The sequence below is a fragment of the Balaenoptera ricei genome, chromosome 6 (genome assembly GCF_028023285.1).
Source record: "Balaenoptera ricei isolate mBalRic1 chromosome 6, mBalRic1.hap2, whole genome shotgun sequence".
NCBI lineage: Eukaryota > Metazoa > Chordata > Mammalia > Artiodactyla > Balaenopteridae > Balaenoptera > Balaenoptera ricei.
The window spans coordinates 85583212-85610850 of record NC_082644.1 but is presented as its reverse complement, the minus strand read 5'-3'; the positions used below and the strand labels follow the sequence as shown (position 1 = coordinate 85610850).

General features: G+C 49.0%; 2 protein-coding genes across 5 annotated transcripts; both read left to right on the top strand.

Moving 5' to 3' along the window:
* The first annotated feature begins 107 nt into the window (after nucleotides 1-107).
* Nucleotides 108-7361, top strand: FANCG (FA complementation group G). Of its 4 annotated transcripts, none has more exons than XR_009503707.1 (14): nucleotides 108-1660; nucleotides 1856-1946; nucleotides 2702-2833; nucleotides 3065-3267; nucleotides 3774-3909; nucleotides 4087-4217; nucleotides 4318-4464; nucleotides 4599-4750; nucleotides 5120-5186; nucleotides 5445-5734; nucleotides 5887-5933; nucleotides 6110-6265; nucleotides 6758-6849; nucleotides 6979-7068. XR_009503707.1 is itself a non-coding variant. In XM_059924988.1 (14 exons), the coding sequence occupies exons 1-14, from the start codon at nucleotides 1565-1567 to the stop codon at nucleotides 7085-7087; spliced, it is 1881 nt and encodes a 626-aa protein (XP_059780971.1). In that variant the 5' UTR covers nucleotides 108-1564; the 3' UTR covers nucleotides 7088-7361. The 4 variants fall into 4 exon arrangements, 3 of the variants coding, with proteins under 3 accessions (XP_059780971.1, XP_059780972.1, XP_059780973.1); XM_059924988.1 differs by having other exon boundaries at nucleotides 6726-6849; nucleotides 6979-7361; XM_059924989.1 differs by lacking the exon at nucleotides 2702-2833 and having other exon boundaries at nucleotides 6726-6849; nucleotides 6979-7361.
* Nucleotides 7362-8928: 1567 nt separating this feature from the next.
* On the top strand, nucleotides 8929-22699 carry VCP (valosin containing protein). Its single transcript, XM_059924987.1, has 17 exons — nucleotides 8929-9226; nucleotides 12428-12539; nucleotides 12725-12897; nucleotides 13996-14138; nucleotides 14708-14838; nucleotides 15560-15691; nucleotides 16637-16739; nucleotides 17393-17526; nucleotides 17605-17740; nucleotides 18099-18211; nucleotides 18620-18784; nucleotides 18874-18996; nucleotides 19257-19469; nucleotides 19667-19975; nucleotides 20255-20410; nucleotides 21732-21886; nucleotides 22037-22699. The coding sequence occupies exons 1-17, from the start codon at nucleotides 9210-9212 to the stop codon at nucleotides 22140-22142; spliced, it is 2421 nt and encodes an 806-aa protein (XP_059780970.1). The 5' UTR covers nucleotides 8929-9209; the 3' UTR covers nucleotides 22143-22699.
* The last annotated feature ends 4940 nt before the right edge of the window (nucleotides 22700-27639 follow it).

Here is a 27639-nt window from a genome sequence, read left to right as displayed (position 1 = left end):
TGCTTTGGCTGATAACACAGATGGCTGAAAAGACAGGCCCAGGCATCATGGAGCACACAGACTTTCACTGTCTAAAGCCCCAATAGTGCTGTATCTCCTCCTCCTCAACTGTGTCCTTTCACTTCAGAACACCCTTTGCCCTTCACGTCTGTGGAGGCTTCCCTGGTTTCCCAACCTGTGCTGCCTTTTATCAGACCTACTCACCCATCTAACACACCTTGTCCCATTGATTATTCCTGACTTGAAGCCAAAATTGTATGAATCTAATGCTCCTCATACGTCTCCTGTGCCCTCCATCCACCTCACTACTGCTGTGTCATGTTGAAGTGCTGGCATGAAATCCTCATGGAAACATCCATCAAAGAAGTGGGGAAGAGGTTCTGAGAAGGGTCAGGACTGGGGTTTGAGGTTTGAGGGTGCCCAGGACAGGAAGAGATGAGACCACTGAAAGATGACGTTAATGATTTGCAAATAATTTCTCCCACTTTGTGACTTTTGAGTTTTCTTTTATTTCTTTTTTTATTGAGGTATAATTGACATCTTTGAATTTTCTTTTTTTCCCAGTTTATTGAGATATAATTGACATACATCACTGGATATGTTTAAGGTGTCCAGCATAACAGTTTGACTTACATCTTTGAATTTTCTTGCTGGTGTCTTTGTAGCACAAGAGTTTTTAATTTTAATGAAGTCCAATTTATCCATTTTGAGTTGACTTTATAGATGGCAAGCGTCGCAGCTTGTTTCTTCTTTGCTTACGGATCTCCAATTCTCCTACCTCCATGTGTTGAAAGGACTGGGCAGGTATATTTGAGCAGGGCAGGCTGCACAGGCACAGGGCTGCGCTGCCAGCTAGTCGGACTGCATGTGGTTGAGCAGACTGTGGTGAGCGTGTTGGTGCTCCATGGTGAGCAGAGATAGGATGGGCCGATTACCGAGGGCCTCGGTCTCAGGTCAGTTCTTTTTGAAGACACTTCTGGGGCTGGACCTTTCGTGGCGGCTCCCGGCGGTACTACAACTCCCAGCGTGCATCGCGCGGGCCAGCCCTCCGCGGCGGGGTAAATCGCCGGCCGACGTGGATGTGTGGCGGCGAGGGAAGGGCTGATCCGCGGGTTCCGGGTTTTTGAGGTCGACTTAAGGCTTTGGCCTCCGCGAGGGCTGAGCAGCGGAACGGCGAGCCGTAAGACCTACCCACTCAGACACGTCCCCGGTCTCTGGCCCACCTCTGCCTTCCTCTCTGGTCTGGCCCCGACTCGTTTCTTCTTCCAGTTTCCCGCGGGGAGTAACCCTTGAAGACGACCAACCGCAGCCGAGCATTTTGCCGGCCGGGCCAATCAGAGGCGCGGGTGGAAGAGGCGGAGGTAGAATCCCGGCCAGGCGGCCGGTGGGGTGTCCGTTTCTCTCGGAAAGGGTAGGCCGCCCCAGCTGGAACCCCGAGGGGAGCAAAGGAGCCTTGGCGGGGTGCGGAAGTGTACGGGCCTCTCCGCTCTCAGTGGGGCGTCGGAGGGGCCAGGCGTACCCTTCAGCGGCCCCTTTCAGGTGTCTGGGCCCAGCCTCGGCCGCCATGGCTCACAGGACCCCTCCGGGCTCTTCAGCCTCTCACGCCAGCTGCCTGGACCTGTGGAGGGAAAAGAATGACCAACTAGTTCAACAGGCCAAGGTAACGCGGTTGCTGGGACCCTCTCTTTGCAACCCCAAAATACCAGGAAAGGGGTATGCAGTGGATTTACCCTGGCCGATGGGGAGGGGCTGAGCGTGACCTCCCCTAAAGAGCCAGAAATGGCTGGAGAATGACATCCCTTGCCACAGCTGCAAGGGGAGAGGGAAGGACTGTACCCCACCCCACATTTGTTAGGTTGCTCAGGACTCAGGTCTGTCTCCGAGGCGACAGCAGTTGGCTCAAGATGCACTGGAAGGGCTCCGGGGACTCCTCCATAGTCTGCAGGGTAAGTAGCGCTCTCCCCAGGATGGTCACTCCCCTCCTCCACAGCCAGAGACCAGTTCCTCTTCTGCATTTCTGGGATCGAGGACATTACTCAGGGGGTAAGGTGTTCTGTTTAAGGCACAGACAGGACTGGAATGGAATCGTCTTTATACAGGTGAATCTCTCTCCTTACTCACACACACACACACACACACACACCACCACCCCCCCCCCAGCAGCATTTGAAGAAGTGGTCTCCAGGATGGTCTATTTGGAAAACCTTCTGCCCTTTCCAAATTCTCTGTCCAAAGGGTGGATTCTTTTTCTTTTTCTTTTTTTTTCTTTCTTTTTTTTTTTTTTGGCTGCGTTGGGTCTTTGTTGCTACGTGCAGGCCCTCTCCAGTTGCAGCGAGTGGGGGCCACTCTTCGTTGTGGTGCGCGGGCCCCTCATTGCGGTGGCTTATCTTGTTGTGGAGCACGGGCTTTAGGTGCGCAGGGTTCAGTAGTTGTGGCTCGCGGGCTCAGTAGTTGTGGCTCGCAGGCTCTGGAGCGCAGGCTCAGCAGCTGTGGCATACAGGCCTAGTTGCTCCGCGGCATGTGGGATCCTCCCGGACCAGGGCTCGAACCCGTGTCCCCTACATTGGCAGGCGGATTCTTAACCACTGCGCCAGCAGGGAAGTCTCCAAAGGGTGGGTTCTTTATTGAGGCCATTTTGGTTGGGGTGGGGTGATCTCTTTCACCTGAGAGTGGTCTGTGAGACCAGCATTTGTTGCTCCAGGGCTCCCTGCGGCTGTTTCTGTTCTCCCCTTGGAACTGACTGTCATCTGCAATTTCATTACCCTGAGGGCAAGCCTGGCCCAGGGTTTCACTGAGGGCCTGGCACAGGATATCCAGCAGGGCCTAGAGAGAGGTGAGGGCCAGAGATTGCCTTCCATGCCCCTGCCAGCCTCAGGCTGGGCTTAAGTTCTTGCAAGGGGGATAGGAGGAGCAACATAATCTGTCACCTCCACGGAGATGCCCTTCTCTGATCCTCCATGTGCTCCTTGGACCAGGAGCGCCTTTGTGACCTTTGGGCTCCTGCAGAGAAGAAAAGCCAGAGATGAGGTCCCACCTCAGCTGTATGTGTGTGTATACTCTACAGTGCTGGAGACCCAGGAGCACCTGAAGGCCAGGCTGGAACATGGGCTTAGGGGGCTGTGGGAGTCCGTCCTCCATGTTTCCTCCCTTCTGCCGGAGCTGCTCCCTGCCCTTCACCACCTTGCTGGCCTGCAGGCTGCCCTTTGGCTGAGCACTGACCGTCTTGGGGACCTGACCTTGCTGCTGCAGACCCTGAATGTTAGCCAGGTAATTCAGGTAGTGATCTGGACCTAAGGGTCTCTTTCCTCCTCCCACCCTTCCTAGCTGCAGTATCATCATTATGTGTTGGAAAGGCTGTTGGGTTGGTGTTCAGAAGACCCAGGTTTTCTCAGGGACTCTTAGGTGACCTTGCTCTGGTTTGTTCCTCATTGGAGGGGTTCTCTTGGGAGCTTGATTATCTTGGGTAGAATTAGAGCTCTCGTGACCTTGCTGAAGTCACCTCCCAGTCTCAGTCTTTTCATCAGTAACCCAAACATGGTCGTTGCTCTGTGTCCTCGTGGGCTGATCCTGAGTGAGGAGACTCATTAAAATAGATCATCTCTGCCCCAGGTTTTTCTTCCTCCCTTTATCCTTGCCTCACAGCTATCGATCTCTTAGAATTGAGGGAACAAGAATCAGGAGGATCCTTAAGTTCAGAGTCCAGCCAGGGTGGACTAAGATAGGTGAAGGGGTAGTTACAGGCTTGGAACCTCTGATCATCCTTCTTTCCCCAGAGCGGGGCCTCTGAGGATCTCCTGCTGCTCCTGAAAACTTGGAGGCCCCCAGCTGAGGAGTCAGATGCTCCGTTGACCCTGCAGGATGCCCAGGACTTGAGGGGTGTCCTTCTGACAGCATTTGCTTATCGCCAAGGCCAGCTAGCAATCTGACTTGTCCCTTCCTCCCCACTCCCTGTCTTAAGGGGTCCTCTGGGCTCATGTCTTCTCTATCCTCTACCCTTCAGCTCAGTAGAGCTTCTCTGTGCTCTTCTTCCCCATCATGCCCCCTGCCCTATTGGCCTCTCTAAGCTCACACCCTGGTTGCCCACAGGCCTCCAGGAGCTGATCACAGGGAACCTACCCAGGGCACTGAGCAGCCTGCATGAAGCGGCCTCAGGTCTGTGCCCACGGCCTGTGTTGGTCCAGGTGTACACAGCCCTGGGGACCTGTCTTCGTAAGATGGTAAAGACAGTCCTAGGGTGGGTTGGGGAAACCAGGGGCGTTAGGAGCAGCTTTCTGCTTTGTGAGGGTAGCTGAGGCTTGTGTCCTCTCACTCCTCTAGGGCAGTCCACAGAGAGCTCTGCTGTACTTGGTTGCAGCCCTGAAAGGGGAATCAACCTGGGGTCCCCCGCTTCTGGAGGCCTCCAGGCTGTATCGGCAACTGGAGAACACGGCAGCAGAGATCGAGTGTCTGGAGCTGCTGGTTGAGGTAAGGGACTGTGTCGGGTGAAGATACGGGGACTGCTGAGATGCTTGTGTTGGGGTAAGTAGTCAAGGTGTAAGTAGAAGGAAGTATGGGTCCCAGAGATTATAGATATACGTTCTTCTTTTTGTTCTCTTTAGGCCTTGAGTGTCGCTCATATCCCTGAAGCCCCACAGCTTCTCATTGAAGTAGAGTTACTACTCCCACGACCTGACCCAGCCTCACCCCTTCACTGTGGCACACAGAGCCAGGCCAAGTACCTGCTAGCAAGCCGATGCCTACAGACGGGAAGGTGAGGTCCACCTTGCTCACCTGAGCTCCTCTTCCCACTTCTGGCGCCTCCGCTGTGCTGTGACTCTGCTTCTGTTCTTACGAGTTGGGGGGATGGACAAGTCAGGGGCAGGACATGGGTCCCCACTTTCAGCTTCCTGCCTTGCTGCTGGACCTGAACTGAGGATTCTTTACCCAGACACTAACCTCCTGTATCTTGAAAACTCTAAAGTCTTCTCCCAAATCCAGTCTGTAAGTAGTAGAGATCCATACTGAGCCAGTGTTGGAGTCCCCAAACCTCGCCCTCCCCACACCCCAGGGCCCTTAGCTAAAAGCCCTTGGAGTGCCCTGCTATGGCCTAAGGTGAGACTCATGGGTTATGACTCTTCAGGGCAGAGAATGCTGCAGAACATTACCTGGACCTGCTGGCCCTGTTGCTGGATGGCTCGGAGCCAAAGGTGGGTATGTCATGTTGCTCTGCAATGGGGTGGGAGGGTTGGAGTCTCCTTTGGAGTAGCGCAGGACTGCTTTTTTCTGACTTTTCCTCTGCTGTTCTTTCTGTCCAATCTGGGGCACCAGACTGGGAGGGTTCCCAGAGCAAGGAGGATCCAGGCAGCAAGCAATGGGTGGTCTCTGCATGATACCAGAGCCTGGTGAAGAGGTTGGGGGTGGTGGCTCATGTCTCTTCAAGACACTGCATTCTCCTCCCACCCCAGTTCTCCCCACCCCCATGCCCCCCAGGGCCCTGTGTGCCTGAGGTGTTCTTGGAGGCAGCAGCAGCGCTGATTCAGGCAGGCCGAGCCCAGGATGCTTTGACCGTGTGTGAGGAGCTGCTTAGCCGCATGTCATCCCTGCTTCCCAAGAGGCCCCGGCTGTGGGAAGATGCCAGAAGAGGAACCAAAGAGTTACCACACTGCTCACCCTGGGTCTCTGCCACCTATCTGCTTCAGGGCCAAGCTTGGGTGCAACTGGGGGCCCAAAAGGAGGCAATTAGTGAATTTAGCCGGTGAGCCCAGGAAGCCAACCACGACCCTCAGGGAAATGTGGAGGGATAATTTTCTAATTGGGACCTGAGTTGGTGAGCTCCATTCTTATCTACTCACCCTAGAGTTTCTGAGGTTGACTCTTCTTTACCCCTGCTTCTGTGTCCCACTTCAGGTGCCTTGAGCTGCTCTTCCAGGCCACACCCAAGGATAAAGAACAAGGTGATCTAGACTCTCAGTTTTCCTCTGTGGTGGTGGTGGTTTCCTTTCCATGTGTCCTAGCCCACCAGGAGATTTAAGGGAAAGGGACTCCAAACACAAGAGATAGAGAGGGGACTTGAGGTGTTGGTGACAGTGTGGCTGGGAACACATGTCTTGACTTTGGGAGTGGTCCCCAGGGCCTGCTTCCAGCTGTGAGCAGGGGTGTACATCAGATGTGGCACTACAACAGCTTCGGGCAGCCGCCCTGATTAGTCGTGGACTGGAATGGGTGGCCAGTGGCCAGGATACCAAAGCCCTACAGGACTTCCTTCTCAGTGTGCAGGTGTGCCCAGGTATGTACATGTGCAAGACATCAGCTATGCACAGATGCGTAAGGACAGAGAGGGCCGTGGGGGAGGTACTTGGGGATTAGTGTTAAGAGTGATGTTCCTTGATAGGAGGGGTGAATGGGGTTGTGCCTGTATATATATAGGGATATATCCAGGTGTGCAGACATATGCAAGACATATACAAGTGTGTATGAAGGCCTCTCAGGAGTTCTCTAGGCTTCCCAGTGTCTTCAGACACAGAGACCATAACTGTGCTGAGAATGTGTTGGGCAGGAGCAGGGTCAGCTGAGCCCTTTGTCCTGAGCAGGCAGTGCCCAGGGATAGGCATGGTTGGCAGTGATGTACCCCTGGTACCATGTAGGCAAGACACTTCCCTGCTCTAGGCCTTAGTTTTCCCTTTTATAAAATGATGCTTAAGTCTGTGTCAAGTTCTAAGGCTCTCTACTCTGGGGTGGGGCTACAGGTAATCAAGACGCTTCCTTTCACCTGCTTCAGACTCTGAGGAGGCTGGATCGGAGGGATGAGGCCACTGCTCTCTGGCGGAGGCTGGAGGCCCAAACTGAGTTGCCACAGGAGAATGCTGTATGGTGAGGCTGAGAGGCAGCTGGCGTCCTGGAGTCCTTGGGCCTATTGGGAGCGGTGGTGAATGAAAGGGAGGGAATGGCTGCGCAGTCTTCTGCCTGTCCTCCCTTAGACGTCACCCTTTTTGGTTTCAGGTCTCTCCCCCTGTACCTAGAAACCTGTTTGGGCTGGATCCATCCCCCTGACCGTGAAACCCTTCTTGAGGAATTTCGGACGTCTCTGCTGGAGACTCGTGACCTGTAGCTGCCACGTTTCAAAGAACCTGAGCTGGGGCCTCAGTGGGCCATCTGTGGGGAGGGCTTTCTGCTACACCGTCCTTGGGGAACATGGCTGGAGCTGACCATTCCAATATAAGTCTGGCATTGGAGAGGCTGGTGGTAGTTCTCCAAAATTTGGTCTGGTTACTGCTGTTCTGGTTCCAGAAGAAGCCCCCCTTCCACCAACAAGGCATTGACTTTGCTCATAGCACGTTTTTTCCTGTTTCCCTTTTCATGTGTTGAGTAAAATTTCATATCTATCTCTTGTCTGCCTACTACATACACTTGAGTGGGAAGACTCAAAGCTGTCTGATTCAGTTGAGTGCTGGTTGTCTATGGTACCTTCTCCCAACATCGTCTACCTTATGAGACTCAGGAGAAAGGGCTACAGGAATCCTTACTCAGGTGGCAGTGCCTTTAGTCCTTCTTGTTGCCTAAAAGCAAAACCCCAAAGCCCAGGATCCTTTGTGAGGTGACAGAATGAGTGGAGTTAGGTCTGGAAGGTGGTGCCCTCAGGAGAAGGGCAAGTATCTGATTCTTAGAGCAGAGAGACAAGCAGACCTCTGAGTCTCAGAATGATTCCCCACCCCCTCCCTCATCCCAGATTTGGATTTCCACTGTCTCAGTCAAACGTGTCTGTGTGGATAGGGGGTGAAGGGTGAATTCAGTCAACAGGCCCCCAAAGCTGCCTATTGAATATAGTCAGGGCTAGCTGGCATTTTGGGCCCGAGGACTTCAAGTCTCAGCCTACAATTTTCTTCCTGCTTCGGGCTCTGTTGAATCTGCTGTGTGTTCTGTAGTTGCCTTTTTTTTTTTTTTTTTTTTTAAAGACACCAATTGTACTTGAACATTTGTGTTTTTTTGTTTGTTTTTTAAATTTATTTATTTATTTTTGGCTGTGTTGGGTCTCCGTTTCTGTGCAAGGGCTTTCTCTAGTTGTGGCAAGCGGGGGCCACTCTTCGTCGCGGTGCGCGGGCCTCTCACTATCGTGGCCTCTCTTGTTGCGGAGCACAGGCTCCAGACGTGCAGGCTCAGTAGTTGTGGCTCACGGGCTTAGTTGCTCCGCGGCATGTGGGATCCTCCCAGACCAGGGCTCGAATCCGTGTCCCCTGCATTAGCAGGCAGATTCTCAACCACTGCGCCACCAGGGAAGCCCCTGTAGTTGCCTTTTGACTCCTCTCTGGACTTGACTGCCCTCCCTCGTTTAGCCATAAATATTAATACCTGGTGGTAAGAGGAAGCATGTATCTCCAAGCCCTGAGGAACTGTAAAGCCTATGGGATTAGGATTACCAAAGAGTGCAATGACAATAAAGTACAGTGGATTAAGAGCTGGGGTGCTAGTCAAAGAGTCCAGAATAGAGATGGCTGGAGCCAGCGTATTGAAGGAGCAAGGAGAGGGCTTAGGGTTGAGACTCAGGTTTTGGAAGAAGATGGGTGTGTAGGTTGTCACTACAACGGAACTAGACTAATACAAGGGTTCAATCCATTGTGCCAGGTTTTTCTAGCAGGATAAGCTCAGGAGCCAATGAACTGGAGCCAAGTGGGAGAGCCTGCCTCCCAGGGATAAAGCCTCTCCTTTCGCCAGTCGATCTGGCCCTCTTCCTTTCGTTGATTGGTCGAGAATCCCAATCCGTCGAGGAAGCGTAGCGTTGCGGCCAATTGCCGTGGCGTTACTAGGCGTGTTGCATCCCTGAGGCGGGAGCCGGGCAGCAAGCGAATTTCCTGATTGGCTCCGGTCCGCGGGTTGCTGGGGAGAGGCGCGGAGAGGCGGGCGGGAGTCCCCAGGGCAGGCGCTGATTGGCTGAGGTGAGAGCACCTCTCCTTCCGATGATTCGGCTCTTCTCGGCTCAGTCTTAGCGAAGCGTCTGCAGCCGTCGTTTGGGTCGTCGCTGCCGCTGCCCCCTCGCGGATCAGGCGTCAGCGTCTCCCGCCCGCCCACCGCCCCGGTGCCGCTGGGAGGAAGCGAGAGGGAGGCCGTCTGCGGGTTTGTCGCTCCGCTCGTCCCCCGCCCGGGAGACCCAAGCCCCGGCCCAGTCCGTCGCCTGCCACCTCTTGTAGCCGTTACCCACGGGCCGCCACAGCCGCCGGCCGGGAGAGGCGCGCGCCATGGCCTCCGGAGCTGAGTGAGTGTGTGCGTGCGCCCGTCCGCCCGCCGCGGGTGCGCGCAGCGGGAAGACCCGCTGCGCTGGGTAGGCCCGGCCGGGCCTGGCTGTGGGCGCGTCTAGGAGGTGGAGACAGGGAAGGAGGGAGAGGAGAGGAGAGGAAGGGGGCGAATGAGGAGCCGCGGACCCCTCTGGGCCCGGCTGCGCCCCCTGGGCGGGGCTTGCGTTGGGCCTGGGTCGGGGCCTGGGCCAGATCGTGCTGTGTCATGCAGGCCCGGGCCGGCATGACTGGCTTCTCCGGGCGGCCGTCCCGGCCTAGTGAGAGGTCTGCGGGCCCACACTGCTGGCGCGGCGCCCCGGGGGTTGGGGGCGCCCACCTGCGATCCGGTCTGCCACCCGCTCTAGGCCTTTGGTCCCCAGAGAGTGCAGGCCCCGCGGGCCCGACGCCCTAACTGCGCCCGGTGGGCGTGGACTTTGGGCCACGTGAAGGCCTTAGGAGCCCGGAGACCGAGGCGGAGGCCGGAGCAGGGGAAGGCCTGGCGAGCTCAGGGAAGCTCACGACGGCCACTTTTAGAGCCGGCTCGGCCTGGCTTGTGGTTGGCATCGTCTACGACCTGAGTGATGAGAAGCTGTTGGGGAGAGGCGGGCCCTGCCTTTCACATCTGGCCGCCTTCATACTTTAGGCATGTTGTTATTCATACGAGAAGGCTTTAGTTAGTTTTTCTTGATGTTGTGAAATGAGGTTCATTAGATTCTTGCTAAAATTCAAACTTCAGTTCGTATTTTGTGAGCCTTTCTAGATTTCAGCCTTTGAGGTGTGAGAGTTAGAGTTGTCTTAACTAGTCAAACACACACGTTCCTTTCCCTAAGCAGTTACGTTGAGAAATCCTGGGCCCTCTACTCAGGAAAGCATCAGATAAAACCTGGCCACCTCTACCTGTTTTAGAATTAAGAGCTTTAGATACTGGTGGGGGTGGGGCGGGGGGAAGACACCCTCATCCTATGGAAACCCTTCTATGCAAATCACCTTCCTGACTTGAGAGTTTAGTTTTTTTTGAGATGTGTTCCTTTTTCTCAAGTTTCTGAATTGAGATGAAGTATTACTCAGGTGCCTATTTAAAAGGACTGCTTAATAAAGAATTAAAGTAGTCTCTTAGTCTTTAGTTTCCAAGACTAAAAGTCCAAAATTCTTGGAACCTGGCATCATAGACAGTTTCTGATCTCTAGGTCATCTTGATGACTTACCTGAACTCTGTCCAAGTCCCCTGTGGCCCATTGGGGTTCTGGAAAGGGCCTGACTCATGCAGAAGACCAGTGGGATGTCCCCAAAGAGCCTCCGGGACTGCTCTTGGCCCATGATCAAACTGAATTTCCTCATTTAGAGATTACTTCCTTTGATCTCAGTAGATAGATGTGGAATTAAAGGTCCTTACTTTAAGGGAAGAGCATCCCACTCATCTCCAGTGCTGGGGTCAGGAATGGTAGGCAGATTGGAGGTTTTCCTAGGATGCAGCTTTGGGGTTAAAATACAAACTGATGACTAGAGGCATCTGACATTTTGTTTTTCTCTAGCCCTGGTCCTATACATCAAACGGGAAGATGGGCAGCCCTTGAAGGGTATTTTAATGCATAGGGGAGAGGGAGAATGGATGGATTTAAATTGCCCTCAACTCTCATATTGACCATACTTGCTTTCTAGGGTGTTGATAAGCATTGGAAGAGTATGCAGCATTGTGACCACCACTTTGGGGTTGGGGGAGGCAAGTTTAAACCTAAGGAAACTCCACTCTTGGAAACTAGTTTAAAGGGAGTGAATAAAGATGCAGCCTATGTGAGAGGGTCAGCAGAAAACTTACAACTTCTTTAGATGAATGGGATTTGTATTTCTTTTGAGTGTATCAGGGCCAAAAGATGTAAAAAATCCCGTAACTCCCTAGCTGGTATTCTAGAGCATAGGCATCTTTTTTCTTGCAAGTTGTGAAGGTATTTCCAGTAGGAATACTTTTTTGTCTTCTTTTGTTGACTGATAGATGCTTAGAACGATGTCTGATGTATTTTTTATGTATATGTATACACACACACACGTGAATTTGTTGAGTGAAGAAATAATCCATGGAAAAGGTTCCTTTTTATTTATTTCTTGGCTTCTTCCATTGTCTGGCCCTCTTATTTTGGTTAATGCTCATGTTTTCCTGAGCCTTACTAAGAGGAGGTAGCCCTCTTCAGAGGGAGAGCCCACTGAGTCTAGTTAGTGAAGGCTGGAGATGAGCTAAGTGAGAAATTGGTGTCGGATGAATGATCTTAGCTTCTAGGAAATAATGAAACTATTTAGATAGTTTAAACTCAGTTCAGACTCAGGCAACCTTGATTTGGGTGAGAGGGATTTGGATTTGCCCCATGTCTCAACATTTCTTGGTTTTAACTTTTTGAACCAACCCCATGGAGTTGTGTGTCTTTGCAGAGGTTTCTGAGATTCCTTTTGAGCTTGAGCCTCTTTCTGATGAAGGTTCCAGATCTGTTAGTGTTTTGTGTGTGTGTTTTTTGTTTGTTTGTTTTTTCCAAATATGATCGTCTTTATGCTTTGCATTCCTGTGGTACACAGAATGCTCTGGCGTTCAGCAGGTTTAGCCAGTAAGAAGGGTAATTCTAATGATTCTTCATTGTTCCCAGGCTTGCTCTGTGGGGCTTGGGGCCTCCCTGAGCCCTATGGGAGATTGTCTTGCTTGCTTCCTTCTGCAAGAAGGTTAGCAAGGAAAGAGCTTGTGCTATGTTCTGCAGTGCTAATCATAATGACCGTTGATACCATATGCCAGGCATTGTGTTGAACTTGTATTCATTATCTTGCATAAGACAGTAATCCCCTGAGATGGGTGCTACTATAGTCCGCATTTTACGGAAGAGGACATCAACCTCCAGAGAGGTTAAATAACATGCCCAAGATCACAGTTAAGTGGCAGGGTTGGGATTCAGACCCAACAGGTCTGACTACAGAGCCCCTTCTCTTAATCACTCTTCTATACTGTCTGAGACTATTTTCATTTCTCTAAATACTGCTTAGTCTCCACTTTTATTTTGTTTTCTTAGTTTCCTGACCCTGGGGCAAGATCACCTGGGGCCTTACAGCTAGGATACCAGTACTCAGAATACCAAGAGTTGCTGGTAGAGACTGGTGGGGCTCTTGCTGGAATATGTTTTGGAACTGACTTCATTTTCTCTTTCTAGTTCAAAAGGTGATGATTTATCAACAGCCATTCTTAAACAGAAGAACCGCCCCAATCGGTTAATTGTTGATGAAGCCATCAATGAGGACAACAGTGTGGTATCCTTGTCCCAGGTAAGTTGGGTCCACAGTCCAATCTTTGCTTATTGCACTTAACCTGAGGGCTTTTCCCAGGTTTCTTCTCTCATTTTTCTTGCAGTGACCACAGATAGAGTGGGGTTTACTGGGAATCCCAACCTCCAGGGCTGCTGCTTACCCCCTGACCCAGTGACCCAAAGGCCTTAACCTTCTTTCCTCAGCCCAAGATGGATGAGCTGCAGTTGTTCCGAGGTGACACAGTGTTGCTGAAAGGAAAGAAGAGGCGGGAAGCTGTGTGCATTGTGCTTTCTGATGACACATGTTCTGATGAGAAGATTCGAATGAATAGAGTTGTTCGGAATAACCTTCGCGTACACCTGGGGGATGTCATCAGGTGTGTGTGGGGTTCTTGGCCCCTCAGGGATGGGAGGCCAGAGACAGCCTGCATTACAGGCAGTACCCCCACCAAGGCCTTGGCAGCTGCAGATATTGGGAGCTTGCAGGCCATGGGAAGACTTATGTTTCTAGGTTGTCTTTAGGTTTTGGTTCTGCCTCTGGGACTTCAAAACCTGCCTTTGCATGACCCTTGGGACAAGTTGGCATTTCTGTGACTTTCTTGGTACCTTTATATTTTTCTACCAGAGGTATAACTTATCACACCTTAGACCCTGGTTTAGGATGCCATTTGAGTGTTTGTATCTGCCAAGTAACCTTACAGCTGGGTTGCATTAATGGCTTTTGTTGGGGCTGGAATGAGATGGGAGTATGGGCATGGAAGGTGGACTCGTAGCAGGTTTGTGTAAAGATCCAAGTTAATCTAGGAGAGAGACATAGTTTGAGCCAGACCTAGGATAGCGCCAGTCTGAGTGATTTTAGACTTAACTTTAGGCAAGAGGCTTCCCCATCTTGGAGTCATCTCTAGCCACTGCTACCCAACCATCTGTCACTTGGCCAGGAGCATCTCAGGCTTCTGATTCTTTTCCATGGATTATAGGTTTCATGTAGCCTCTTTCCTGGAGGTGCTTAGTCACTTTCTCAAGGTGCTCTGACCACCTGACTGAGATTATTTTTTCACTTCTATTTCTCTGACCCTGACACTTGTCAGACTAAGGTCTCCCTTTGTAACATTGGGTTACCAGTACTGACCAGAATGGGTCATCCTTGGATATCTCTCACTGAAGACCTTCCCTCTTGTGTCTTTGTGAGGCTTCCAAATGTGTGGGTCTTCCTTTTGGCTCATTGATTGGGAGTGGGCCACCCCAGCATCTTCTTCTAGAGGCTCCCCCTACTACCCCACCCTGCGTGTGACCTGTTCTGCTTGGCTGTTTCTTTGCCCTCACTCCCACCCTACCCTCCTGCCTCTCTTCACCTAAAGCCATCCCTGCCTTTTCTCTTTCGCTTGCCATCGGCTCTCTATGCCAGGCCCTTCTGGACACCCAGTGCTTGGGGCTGCAGTGTGGTTGGTAACGTGGAGTCTGCTTGTCATCCTCAGCATCCAGCCATGCCCTGATGTGAAGTACGGCAAACGTATCCATGTACTACCCATCGATGACACGGTGGAAGGCATCACTGGCAATCTCTTCGAGGTTTACCTTAAGCCGTACTTCCTGGAAGCTTATCGACCCATCCGGAAAGGTGAGAAATAATTCTAGGGACTGAACTTAAGGGTGATTGTTTGTAGGGATACCCAAGAGTAAACGTTGGGATATCTTTGTCTCATTCTCATATGTGTGTCTATACACACACATTCTGTACACATGCTCATGTGTACTCTCTCCTTCCCCCCTTCCTTCCACTCCCCCATTTCCCCATTCTCACTCCTTGCTCCAGTAGAGTAAGCTGTCTTCTCTTTTATCTCTGAAGGAAGAGGTGGGCCATTTTGGCTGTCCAAAGTGTACTTAATATTTAGCACAGTTTTACCATTGGTGGTTGTCGTGAAAGCCTGGGTTATCTATCCCCCAGAAATCAAAAACCTTATGGGCTTCTTTCTGACACCTCAGGTTTCGTTCACTGTCTTGAGTGGCAGAGGGACTCTTCACAGTTTACTTTCTTTTTTTGCCTGATGCTTAATAAGATGTGGATGGGAAGGAGAAAGGGCAATATCTCGTGAACCTGGCATTCTAGATCCCAGGTTCTGATGAGGAATTCTCACTTGGTCTGGTAATAGATACCTCTAACTGCTCTTGTGCTGATTGCTCTCACAGGAGACATTTTCCTTGTCCGGGGTGGAATGCGTGCCGTAGAGTTCAAAGTAGTGGAGACAGATCCCAGTCCTTACTGTATTGTTGCTCCAGACACAGTGATTCACTGTGAAGGGGAGCCTATCAAACGAGAGGTGAGTTCTCTCCCTGATCCCGGTACCCTACTTTGTGATTACTTAGTGGGACAGTTGTGTGGTAGTTGCAAAGAATTTCCAGACTTGATAGCTAAGCTTCTTGCCAGAGGTGGAAAACCTAGCTATTCATTTCTGGGCCTAGGTGTTTCTTGGAAGTATCTGATACCAATAATTTTTAAAACCTAGATTGAACCTAAAAGGTCTAAGTGGTTGGAATAATTTTTGAAGAAGTGGTGCTGATGCTGGCATCTAGACCCCTGTGCATTTCCCACAGTTTCTAGCTTCAGGTCTTAGGGGAGCTCATCCCAGTAAGACTAAGGACAGTGTGATAGGGAAAGGCTGTGCTAGAAATCTTTGCCTTGGCATAAATAAATAATTAAGTAAGTAAATAATTGAAATAAAACAAAAACAAAAATTGGGAATTCCCTGGTGGTCCAGTGGTTAGAACTCTGCACGCTCACTGCTGAGGGTGCAGGTTCGATCCCTGGTCGGGGAACTTAAGATCCCACAAGCTGCACGACACGGCCAAATAAATAAAAATAAAAACAAAACAAAAGAAATCTTTTTCTTGGGATTTTTAGAGTTGTTTTTTGAGGCATGATCCCTTTAGAGGAGAATCTTCTCATACAGCAGATTTCTCTACATCAGATTTGGAGAAACTCAACTTTTGCTGATAGTAGTATTCCTGCCTTCTTCTTTTCTTTGTCTCTTCCATATTCAGGATGAGGAAGAGTCTTTGAATGAAGTGGGCTATGATGACATTGGTGGCTGCAGGAAGCAGCTAGCTCAGATAAAGGAGATGGTGGAGCTGCCCCTGAGACATCCTGCTCTCTTTAAGGCAATTGGTGTGAAGGTGAGCATCCTGGGCTCTGTGGGATATAGTCTAGGGTGGTGATTAACAACTACTTGCTGTCTAATCCTAGGACGTCTTCATACATGTGTTTCATCATTGCCTTGGATTAGAGAGGAAGTACCGTATTTGAGTTTACAGAGGGCTCTAAATTCATTCACGCTACTAATGGTCTAGAACAGAGTGGGCCAGTTAAGTTCTCTGTTGCTTTTTTTTTTTTTTTCCTTAATTACAACCCTTCAAAAGGTAAAAACCATTTTCATCTAATGGACCCTGTAAATAAAATCTCACCATAGTTTGCCAACCTGTCTAGAACAGTGCTGCCCAGTAGAAGTAGAAGTTAAGGAAATTTGAGAACTGCTTATCTCCAAAATATTTGAGAACTGCTGGTCTGAAATGTAACATCCCAATCATTCCCGTATCATGGGACACCCTGAAGATGAAAGACAACCTCAAAGAGGAATACTTATGGTAGTTGGTAAGGGAAGGCATTCCAACATGATAATAAATCCTGGAGGGTTGGGATTACTGGAGTGAGTGAGCCTCTGGCCAACACTCTTAAATGTTTAAGCTAGTCCTTGGTTCTTGTCTGTCTAAATTCAGGCCCTTGGCCTAATGGCCTCTTGCTTTTCCTAGTCCCAGGATCTTCAGACTCAGTCACACTAAGAGTCTCTTAGTGTGGTTTCTCTGCTCTTTGTCTCCTGTGCATTCATAAGTATTGTCAGCTTTCTAGCAGTATTTTCTCTGCTGGTAAGAGGAGTGAGTATGGTCTGAAGTAAACTGTCTTCCTAGCAGCTGCTGCTTGACGGCTCACTCTTACTGGTGTCAGAGTTGAGCTCTGATTCTCACCCTCTCTAGATGGAGCCCTTGTCAAGCCATTTTAGGGTGGCTGGGCTTGGGAGAAGGCGGGAGTCTGAACCTAATCACACCTTCTGTACTGGTCCTCAGCCTCCTCGGGGAATCCTGCTCTATGGACCTCCGGGGACTGGAAAGACCCTGATTGCTCGAGCTGTGGCGAATGAGACTGGCGCCTTCTTCTTTTTGATCAATGGTAGGAGGCCTTGGTTCGCTTTTTGTTTGGCTGGACTCAACTCTGAGCTGAGCATGACCCAGTCTCATGAGCTGGAGAACTCATGGACATGTTCCTTTGTATACCTATCCTCGTGTATACTTTAGTATTTTTATTCTAAAGTACATTGCAGACAGATAAGCAACAAGGGGATGGTATTCTACTCTGGTGCCGCCTGATCTGTCCCCAACTTGAGAAAGATTGTGGACAGGCTGAAGACATTTAAGAGGAGTAAGTTAGAATGAGAACTCAAAATGTCTATGCTTACTTATTTGAGAGGGTTTGGGGGAAGACTGGCTGAGATTAGCTATCTCTTTGAGAATGATATTTAGCTGGTAGAGGTCCAGCTGGTGTGCTGCTGCTGCTCTGGCCAGAGGTCCCATAGCATCTGCTGTGATCATTTTGTACGTCCAGCTCAACTGTTAGATAAGTGTATTGAGCTCCTTGACTTTTTATCCTGGCTTGGTGGCTACCCTGGGATAATGGTTGGTAGGGGCTGTGAGAAAGTAAGTAGAGGTTATTACCACATTCTCACCTAGGACCTGTCTCTGGACTGGGCAAACAAGATAGCTGATTTCTTTTGAGATTGAGAAAGGATATAGTTTTGTCATTGTATCCATTCTATATGCTTTCAGGTCCTGAGATCATGAGCAAGTTGGCTGGTGAGTCTGAGAGCAACCTTCGTAAAGCCTTTGAAGAGGCTGAGAAGAATGCTCCTGCTATTATTTTCATTGATGAGTTGGATGCCATTGCTCCCAAAAGAGAGAAAGTAGGAACTTACCCGAGGGGATAGTGGGGTGTTGAAAGGTCCTGACTTCACTTCTGACCAGACATTCTGTCCTGACAGACCCATGGGGAGGTGGAGCGGCGTATTGTATCACAGTTGTTGACCCTCATGGATGGCCTAAAGCAGAGAGCCCATGTCATTGTTATGGCAGCAACCAATAGACCCAACAGCATTGACCCAGCCCTACGACGATTTGGTAAGGACCCCAAATTTCTTTTTTTGCTGTCCTTGCTCTTGGGGAGATTGTGGCTCTACTGGCCTTAATCCCATTGATCCCACATCTGTCCTTCATCTAAGTCACCTAATCCTGAGGATTTCTTGAAGCTCTTTGCAGTGTTAGGGCCCAGGGTTCCTTTCCCATATTCCATGTCATGTTTAGGGTGATTACCCATCCTGGTTTGCCTGAGGCCGAGGGATTTCCCAGGATATGGGGCTTTCAGTGCTAACTCCAGGACATTCCTGGGCAAACTGGGATGGTTGGTCGCCTTAGGCCTGCCCTTTCTTCCCTCTGCACCAGAAATGATTCCTGTCTATGTTTATGCACTGTCTCACAGGTCGCTTTGACAGGGAGGTAGATATTGGAATCCCTGATGCTACAGGACGCTTGGAAATTCTTCAGATCCACACCAAGAACATGAAGCTGGCAGATGATGTGGACCTTGAACAGGTGGAGTGGTGATGAGGGCTGGCCAGAAGTTAGGATATCTGTTTCCAGGCAGTTGAAGGGAACTGACTGGGGACATAAGCTTCAGATGTGAGGCAATTGATTTTGATTCTTGTGCAGGGGAAGGGAAGTGATCTCAGATTGAATCCAGAAAACTAGGGTTGGCATGTTTCTCGGTTGACAGTGAATTAGAGTGAACCAGAATTTGGGGGGCAGCTTTATTTCCAGGCCCCAAGTCCAGGCTTGAATACTTAAAACCCAGCCGATGAAAGGGCCACTGGTATGTGTTCAGGGAAATGGAAGGACCCAGAGATAGAAGTCAGGGGAAGGGGCCAGGATTCTGTTGTCTCTGAGCTTCCTAAGGCAGCTAGGTCTCAGAGACAGCATAGTAAGTAGATCTTCTCTCTGCAGGTAGCCAATGAAACTCATGGGCATGTGGGTGCTGACTTAGCAGCCCTGTGCTCGGAGGCTGCTCTGCAAGCCATCCGCAAGAAGATGGACCTCATTGACCTAGAGGACGAGACCATCGATGCTGAGGTCATGAACTCCCTGGCAGTTACTATGGATGACTTCCGAGTAAGGGCCTCTCCCATATCTCAGATACACACACATGCACTTTGATCTCCCCTGGCAAGTCTCATCCCCAGTTTTTCTTCCCTTTTTAGTGGGCCCTGAGCCAGAGCAACCCATCAGCACTGCGGGAAACTGTGGTAGAGGTACCACAGGTGACCTGGGAGGACATTGGGGGCCTGGAGGATGTCAAACGTGAGCTTCAGGAGCTGGTCCAGGTAGGGTGCTTGGTCCAGGGTGAGTCACTGCCTCAGTACATTGTAATTGAGCTGGGTGATATTGGGGTGTTGTCACATTCATTGTGGAAATTGTGAGTATAATTCAGGAACCTGCTATTCTCTGGTTGGAGGCACTAAGGAGCCTGCTTTTAGGGAACCTGGGTCTTCACCATGGGATGGTGTGGGAGGATGCTTCTGTTTGGTTAGGTTTCTTTCAAACTCTGGAGGTATCCCTGAACCCTCTTTGCTTTTCCTCCTAGTATCCCGTGGAGCACCCAGACAAATTCCTCAAGTTTGGTATGACACCTTCCAAGGGAGTACTGTTCTATGGACCTCCTGGTTGTGGGAAAACCTTGCTGGCCAAAGCCATTGCTAATGAGTGCCAGGCCAACTTCATCTCCATCAAGGGTCCTGAGCTGCTCACCATGTGGTTTGGGGAGTCTGAGGCCAACGTCAGGGAAATCTTTGACAAGGTGAGCTATAGGTGGCTGGGCTATCAATTCACTTGCCTGGGGACAAGTTAAGGGTGGAGGCTGTTCTTTGGGAGAGTTAAAACCATCTCATTCTGGCAGCTCAGCTAGGGCAGTGAAGGTCACTTTATTTTCCGTTCCTTCTCAGATCTGAGAGATCCGATTGTGCTAATGCTTGAGTCCATCTGTCCCTCACACAGGCCCGCCAAGCTGCCCCCTGTGTACTGTTCTTTGATGAGCTGGATTCGATTGCCAAGGCCCGTGGTGGCAACATTGGAGATGGTGGTGGGGCTGCTGACCGAGTCATCAACCAGATCCTGACAGAAATGGATGGCATGTCCACAAAAAAAAATGTGTTTATCATTGGCGCTACCAACCGGCCTGACATCATTGATCCTGCCATTCTGCGACCTGGCCGCCTTGATCAGCTCATCTACATCCCACTTCCTGATGAGAAGTCCCGTGTTGCCATTCTCAAGGCCAACCTGCGCAAGTCCCCAGTTGCCAAGGCAGGTGCAAGGTCTTGGGGTCATGGGGACTTCTGTGAATCTGCAGGCTGTGTGGAGTGGTGTTTGGTTCCTGGACAAGATTCCGTTGGGGATTCCTGGGTTATGGTTGAAAAGGGAATATGGAAGATTTGAGGGTATTAGGGTAATCTAGAATAAGGAATAAAACAGGGTGGCAGAAGATGGGACAAACTGGAATTGGGAGTGCTTGGATGGTCAAAGATCAATGTATCACAGGGAAGGAGAGACTAAATGCTAAGATAGATATGTTGCTTCTTTTAGGATGTAGATTTGGAGTTCCTGGCTAAGATGACTAATGGCTTCTCTGGAGCTGACTTGACAGAGATTTGCCAACGTGCTTGCAAGCTGGCCATCCGTGAATCGATCGAGAGTGAGATCAGGCGAGAACGGGAGAGGCAGACCAACCCGTCAGCCATGGTGAGTCTGGATCCTTTCCCCAGATGTGCCAGTTGTGGGGAGCCAGGGGACAGTCTCCACAATGCCCTAGAGTTAAGAGTATAAGGTTTTGGAAAGATCACCTGACTGAGATGTTTAGCAGGGCGTCAAAGAGAAAATGCTGAGCATATAACCCCTTCAATCAGGAATTATAAAGGCTGAGAAGAGATCAGCAGGGAAACAAATAGAGCAGGGCTAAGAACCTAGGGTCTGTGGACCTATCCCTGGTGTTCCATGGACCCCTTGAATTAAATGCACAATTTGGTGGTGTGTGTGTGTAAGCTCAATAAAGATAGGGACTCTATATCATCTTGCTTGTTTCCCATTGTATCATGGCACAGTGTTAGAGACTGACTTCGCGAATAAATAAATAAATGGCTTTCTTTACCTTTTAGAGGGGGCCTGTGACGTCTCTCCTCCCTCTCATCAAAGCTTATAAACTACTGATACACTGATCCGAGGGCAGTCTCATAAATCATAGCAATTGAGTGGCTTCTCAGTAGAAGAGATAGGGTGTGAGCCTGGGCTGTGAAGAGAGAGTAGAATTTGGATAAAGGAAATAAGTCACCCAAGTAACCTGCTTGAGAAGTAGGATTGCAGGATCTGGGAAAACCTGGGTAGAATTGAAGAGATCATATGTTGCTGGAAGTGAGGCCAGTAGGTAAGGTGTAATCTAGATGTGATAAGCACTGAGAGCCATTGACATTTTCTTCTTAAAAGTTTAGGTTTTTGAGGTATAATTTACATATTGTAAAATTCGCCCTTTTTAGGTGTACTATTTCTGTGCTTTTTGACAAAATACATAAGTTCTATAACTACTACCACAGTTGAGGTAGACAAATTTCCATCATCCCCAGAAGTTCCCTTGTGCCACTTTTTAAATTTTTAAAAATTTTTTGGCTGTGGCTTGCAGCACGCGGAGTCTTAGTTCTCCAAGCAGGGGTCGAACCCCTGCAGTGGAAGCACAGAGTCTCAACCACTGGACCGCCAAGGGAGTCCCTCTCATACCACTTTAATCAGCTGCTTTTTCCCACCCTAAGCCCTTGGTAACCACTGATATGAATTCTGCCCCTACAGTTTTACCTTTTCCAGAATGCACTGACAGGTTTTTAAGCAGGGCAGTGACTCGGTTTTAGGAAGATTGGCCTGGCAACCTATTCAGGAGAGGCCCAACTTATTGGAGAGGCCCAATCCTCTAAGCCTCTGCCATAAGCTACTGCAGTAATGGGGTCAGGAAGGCCAGGGAAGGAATGCAGGCTGAGCCTTAACTAGCCCCGGTGGTCTGTGTTTACCTATCCTGCAGGAGGTAGAAGAGGATGATCCAGTGCCTGAGATCCGTCGAGATCACTTTGAGGAAGCCATGCGCTTTGCCCGCCGTTCTGTCAGTGATAATGACATCAGGAAGTATGAGATGTTTGCTCAGACCCTTCAACAGAGTCGGGGCTTTGGCAGCTTCAGGTAACTAGGTTTCAGTGGGCAGTGCTTAATTTGTCTTGGGGAGCTCTACAACCAAGGTAGTTGGAGCCCTCAGGGGGTTAGAATGGGTAGTTGTGAAAATCCTACACAAGCCCTGCCCTAACCCTCTTTTTTGCCTCTGCTCTTGTGCAGATTCCCTTCAGGAAACCAAGGTGGAGCTGGCCCCAGTCAGGGCAGTGGCGCTGGCACAGGTGGCAGTGTGTACACGGAAGATAACGACGATGACCTGTATGGCTAAGTGGTGGTGGCCAGCGCGCAGTGAGCTGGCCTGGCTGGACCTTGTTCCCTGAGGGTGGGGGCGCTCGCCCAGGAGGGACCAGGGGTGCGCCCACGGCCTGCTCCGCTCCTCGGTCTGAGCAGTTCAGCCGCGTCAGATTCTGGACCGGGGCTTGCTGTTACAAAAAAATACAAAACAAAAGCGATAAAATAAAAGCGATTTTCCATTTGGGAGGCGGAGAGTGAATTACCATCAAGGAATTGGGCCTTGGGCCCATGCCGTTTCTGTTGTAGTTTGGGGCAGCGCAGGGGACCTCTGTGGGTGTGAACAAAGGCATTATCGCCATTCCCCACGGTAAAGCATCTGCACTTCACTCAATGCTGCCCAAGCCCTCCCTTCTTCCCCCTACCCAACCTGGGCAGGAGGGTGAAGGGCTACAGTTGCTGGGTGTTTATATAGAGAGTAGGTTGATTCTTATTTTACATGCTTTTGAGTTAATGTTGGAAAACTAATCACGAACAGTTTCTAAACCAAAATGACATGTTGTAAAAGGACAATAAACGTTGGGTCAAAATGGAGCCTGAGTCCTGGCCCCTGTGCCTGCTTCTTTTCCTGGGAAGGGCCTCGGGCTACTCCTCACTGCCAAGGCACTCTTCCAAATGTGAAATTGTAGAAGTAAGATTGCACCCTCTTCCCCTACTGATTAACATTGGTATACTGCTGCCTCGCCCAGTGTCTGCAGTATCACTGGATAGGACTGCAGTGGAGGAGGAGCAGCCTGATGGAGCTCCAGATGTGTTGAATGTGGGATCCTCTACCTGTATTTGATGTGGATGGTGAGATGAGGCCTGCAGAGTCCCCTTTTCCTGACCAAGGCTGGATTGGGGTGCCCTCCAAAAATCTTAAAGTTGTAGAAAGATACAGTCTCTGGAGATGGATGTTCTCTTGATGCATCTAAAAATTTCATATATTCATGTTCTGCTTGAGGATCACTTACAGTTATGTCCACCTTTATGTAATTTGTATTATGAAAACATAGCTTTTTTTCTAATATAAAATTCTAGTATTGGATGTGTTTCTTTCTAAACGAAACATCCTCCCCTGCTCCTCGTTTTTCAGATGATTACTTGCATAGTTTTGTCCAGGTATAGAGTATCCTCTTCGTTCAGCAAGTACTAACGTAATCACTTAGTGCTTCTGGGATCAGTACCTCGATGCCTTATCGAAGAAGGAGTGTGGTGCAGAGAAAATAATCCAGAGTCAAGTTAGTCATTCTAGTACTTACACCAGCCTCTGGTTTGATCTACATAGGTAGGTAAACTACAAGGACTCAAGATAGTTACACTGGCTGATTAAACTGGGGCATCTTGAACTCACGTGCTGTGAAATAGATATTCTTGCACTTTTGTGATTTGCATTGACTGTCCCTTGTGACACTTCCTCCACTGGATCCTGTCTTTGGTCCTCCTTTGGTTTTCCTACCATTTTAGGTATCCTGACGGCTTAGCTTTCAGTCTTCCTACTCTGAACATTGTCACTCTATCTCATCCCTGTGGCAACCTAACCTCAGTAAGACCAAAGACAAGGTCTTTTGTGGTAAAGACATTTCGTACCTCTGCATCAAGCTATGGGAACAGTACAGAAGGCAAGATCCCACAACATAGGTAGAGGTACTGGTTGATGTGTGATAGAAATTTGTGTTGGAATGATTGCTTTGCACTCACTTATAACATGAAGTGTGTCTATAGGGAAGATGGTTGGAGCTGTATAGATTCTTTAGGAAAAAAAACAAGAGCAGACTTGTGAGAGGCCTGGTTTTGCTTCTCACACTTGTGCTTATAACAGTGTAGCGTCACACAAGGCACGGAGCTCTTCTGGGGCGTCGAGATTTCTTAGTCTGATAAAATGATTGACAGTGCTTCGTGAACTGTAGAAAGCAGTGTGAGGGACTGTTTATTGTCAAAGTGCACCTGCAGAAGCCTGCATACTTAAACCAAGAGGCAAATTGTATAGGCAGTTCATCTTTTTCCCCACAGGGTTCCCAGAAAGAAATTGGAATGTGATCTTACTATAGCCAATCTTCCCACAGGATAAGTGCTGTGATTAGAAGATGGGTTTCTAACCAAGAATATGGCATCAAATTAGATCATGGAGGGCCAACAGTTCACCACAGAGGCAAAAGCAAAGATGGAACTATAAATCTAACATCTTGAAATATATTGGGGTCCAAGATACTGATCCTGCCAAGTAGCCCTGACAGTAGTGGTTACATAATGCCCAGGAGGAACACAGGGCTGCCAGTCATTAGTTTGACTGAACTGAGCAAATGTTACATGGTTTGTTAATCTTGCCCAGCCCTACAACCTACCGAGGGCTTAAAAAGACTTAAGAATATAGGACTTGGATGTTTCATGAAGCTATTCAGAGTTGCATAGACTCATTAAATGGCCCTATGTCAAGTGGAAATTCAGAATTGCATTGTCTTTGAGACTATGAGACTATTTTTCTGGGGGTGGATAGGTGGGGAGAAGGAAAGTACCTTCAGTTCCACTCCTGGCCAGCAGGTGGTAAGTTGGGCTCAGACCCTATAGACAAGTTAGGGCTAAATAAAACTTTGGAACAGAATAGTAACATTAGTGAGGGGAGGCAGAGGGAAGCATGTACCTTCTGACTTTTTCTCAACCAACTATACAGAGTAGAGCGAATGTTATAGATTGGGAAGAGCACTGGTTTGGGAATGTGGACTTGACCTCACAGAACCTCACTGTCTTTGAAGAGCTTGATAGCCATAATATCAGGAAAGCAGTGCTATCAACAAGACATAAATTGTTAATGGGGCTGCAAGGAAGGGGAAACCGTACCAAGATAGAAGAATCTGAGAAGGCTGTGGAGGCCGTCTGAGCTGGGGGTTAAAGGAAGGTGGGAGGCTTGACATGGGGTCAGAGCATGCTTAAGAAGCATCAGGGGCTTCCCTGGTGGCGCAGTGGTTGAGAATCTGCCTGCTAATGCAGGGGACACGGGTTCGAGCCCCGGTCTGGGAAGATCCCACATGCCACGGAGCAACTAGGCCCATGAGCCACAACTACTGAGCCTGCGTGTCTGGAGCCTGTGCTCTGCAACAAGAGAGGCCACGATAGTGAGAGGCCCGCGCACCGCGATGAAGAGTGGCCTCCGCTTGCCGCAGCTAGAGGAAGCCCTCACACAGAAACGAAGACCCAACACAGCCAAATAAATAAATAAATAAATAATTAAATAATTAAAAAAAAAAAAAGAGAGAATCATCAGGTTGACTAGCAAGGGAGTGAATCCTGAGAGGCCAAACCACATTGTGAAGAACCTCAAGTGCCAGCTGTGAACTTTAAAGATGTTGTGGGTCCTCTGGGGGTTTAGGCAGGAAAGTAACCGTCAGATTTCAGGGCTAGAGAACTTTTTTTTTTTTTTTTTGTGGCAAAATAACATAAAATTCACACAAAAATTTCCAAGTGTACAGTACAGTATTGTCAACCACATGTGCATTGTGTATAGACAATTCACTTTTTTTTCATTCACAGTTCACTTTTTTTTTTTTTTTTTTTTGCCTGACAGTGCGGCTTGTGGGATCTTAGTTCTCCGACCAGGGATTGAGCCAGGCTCCCTCACTGAAAGCACTGAATCCTATCCGCTGGACCGCCAGGGAGTTTCCAACAATTCACTTTTTAAAAAACTTTTACTTTTGGGAATTTCCTGGTGGCCCAGTGGTTAGGACTTGGTGCTTTCACTGCCGTGGGCTCGGGTTCAATCCCTGATTGGGGAACTAAGATCTGTGATGCAGCCAAAAATTATATAATATTCCCAATAACCAGAGATAATCTTTTTTTTTTTCTTTTTTAGATTGGGGCGTGAGGGTAAAGGAGGAGTCAGGAGGAGGCTTCTGGCTTCAGTATTGGGGTGGATGTTGTACACTCCTTCAAAAGGAATTCGCACATTGGAGGACAAGGTTAAAGGGAAAATGAGTAAGTTTTAGACAGGTTGTATATGAAACAATACTAGTAGGTGGTTAGATAGGTGGATCTGAAGCCTAGAGATGGCTAAAAAATGACCCATGTTTTGAAATACGGCACTTAATGGAATGGGTTCAAGACATGTTTTTAATGGTATTGGTAAAATTGGATATCTTTTTTGGTGGTTGGGGGAGTTAGATTCTCTCCTCATACTATACTCAAAAATTAGATTAACAATCTAAACATAACATCTATGGGAATTCCCTGGCGGTCCAGTGGTTAGTGCTCTGCCCTTCCATTGCAGGGGGCACGGGTTCAGTCCCTGGTTGGGGAACTAAAATCCCACATGCTGCACGGCACGGCCAAAAATAAATAAACAAACAAACATCCATGGGGGTGCTAGAAGAAAGTGCTTTAGAATCCATAAGGGAACATGTTGGTAGATTTAAACTTTGGCATGGTAAAAATCTCTTGAAAATTAGAAAATAAGCTACAGATTGGGAGAAACTATTTGCAGCATATGTAACAGGTTGAGTTAATATCTGTGACAGGATAATGCCATTCCCGAACCCCCCCACCAATGCCCACGTCCTAATCCTTGGCACCTGTGAATATATTGTGCTACATGGCAAAAGGGAATTAAAGTTGCAGATGGAATTAAGTTTGCTAGCCAAATAACTTTAAGATAGGAAGAGTATCTTGGATTATTGAGGTGGGTCCAGTGTAATTAAAAGTGTCCTGAAAAGTGGGAGAGGGAGGAAAAAGTGATGTGATGTGAGAAGAACTTGACTTGCCTTTGCTAGCTTTGAAGATGGAGGAGGAGGGCCAATAGCCAAGGAATGTGGGCAGCTTCTAGAAGCTGGGAAAGACCAGGAATGAATCCTACCCAGTGCCTACAGAAAGGAATGCGGCCCTGCCAACCTCTTGATTTTAGCCCTGTGAGACATATATCAGACTTCTAATAAAATTAATTTATGTTCTTTTGTGATAATTTGTTATGGCAGCAGTAGAAAAGTAATAAAATACCCAACAAACAGTGCAGTAGAAACATGGGTATAAGATATGAACAGGCAATTATAGAAGGAATCCAGTGACCGCTAAACATATGAAAAGGGACTTGTTTTTGTGGCCTTGGGGATGTATGAGCTAAACTAGAGAGAGAAAAGAGCAGAGGACTGACAAGAATTGGCTAGAAACATATGTGGGGAACTTGTGTATCAAGTGTGTGAAGAAGGGGACCATACCCAGGACCAAGAGCAGCTGCCTAGACCCAGACCAATTCTGCTCGTGTGAATGGATATATTTTTCTTCTGTTGACTTGCTGTGAAGTTTTTCTCAAGGGCAGCATTGGTCTGTGCTCCCCTGGCCTTAACAGCTTCACCCTGTAGAGTGAGGACTCCAGGTTGTAGACTCCAGGTTGATCATCTGTGAACAGCTTGAAAAGAAAGTTAAGCCTATAGAATACTGAGCTCTCCACTTCTGGGACCTGACCCTGAGGAGATAACAGCTGCAGCAGAATAGGGAACCGTCATTCCCAG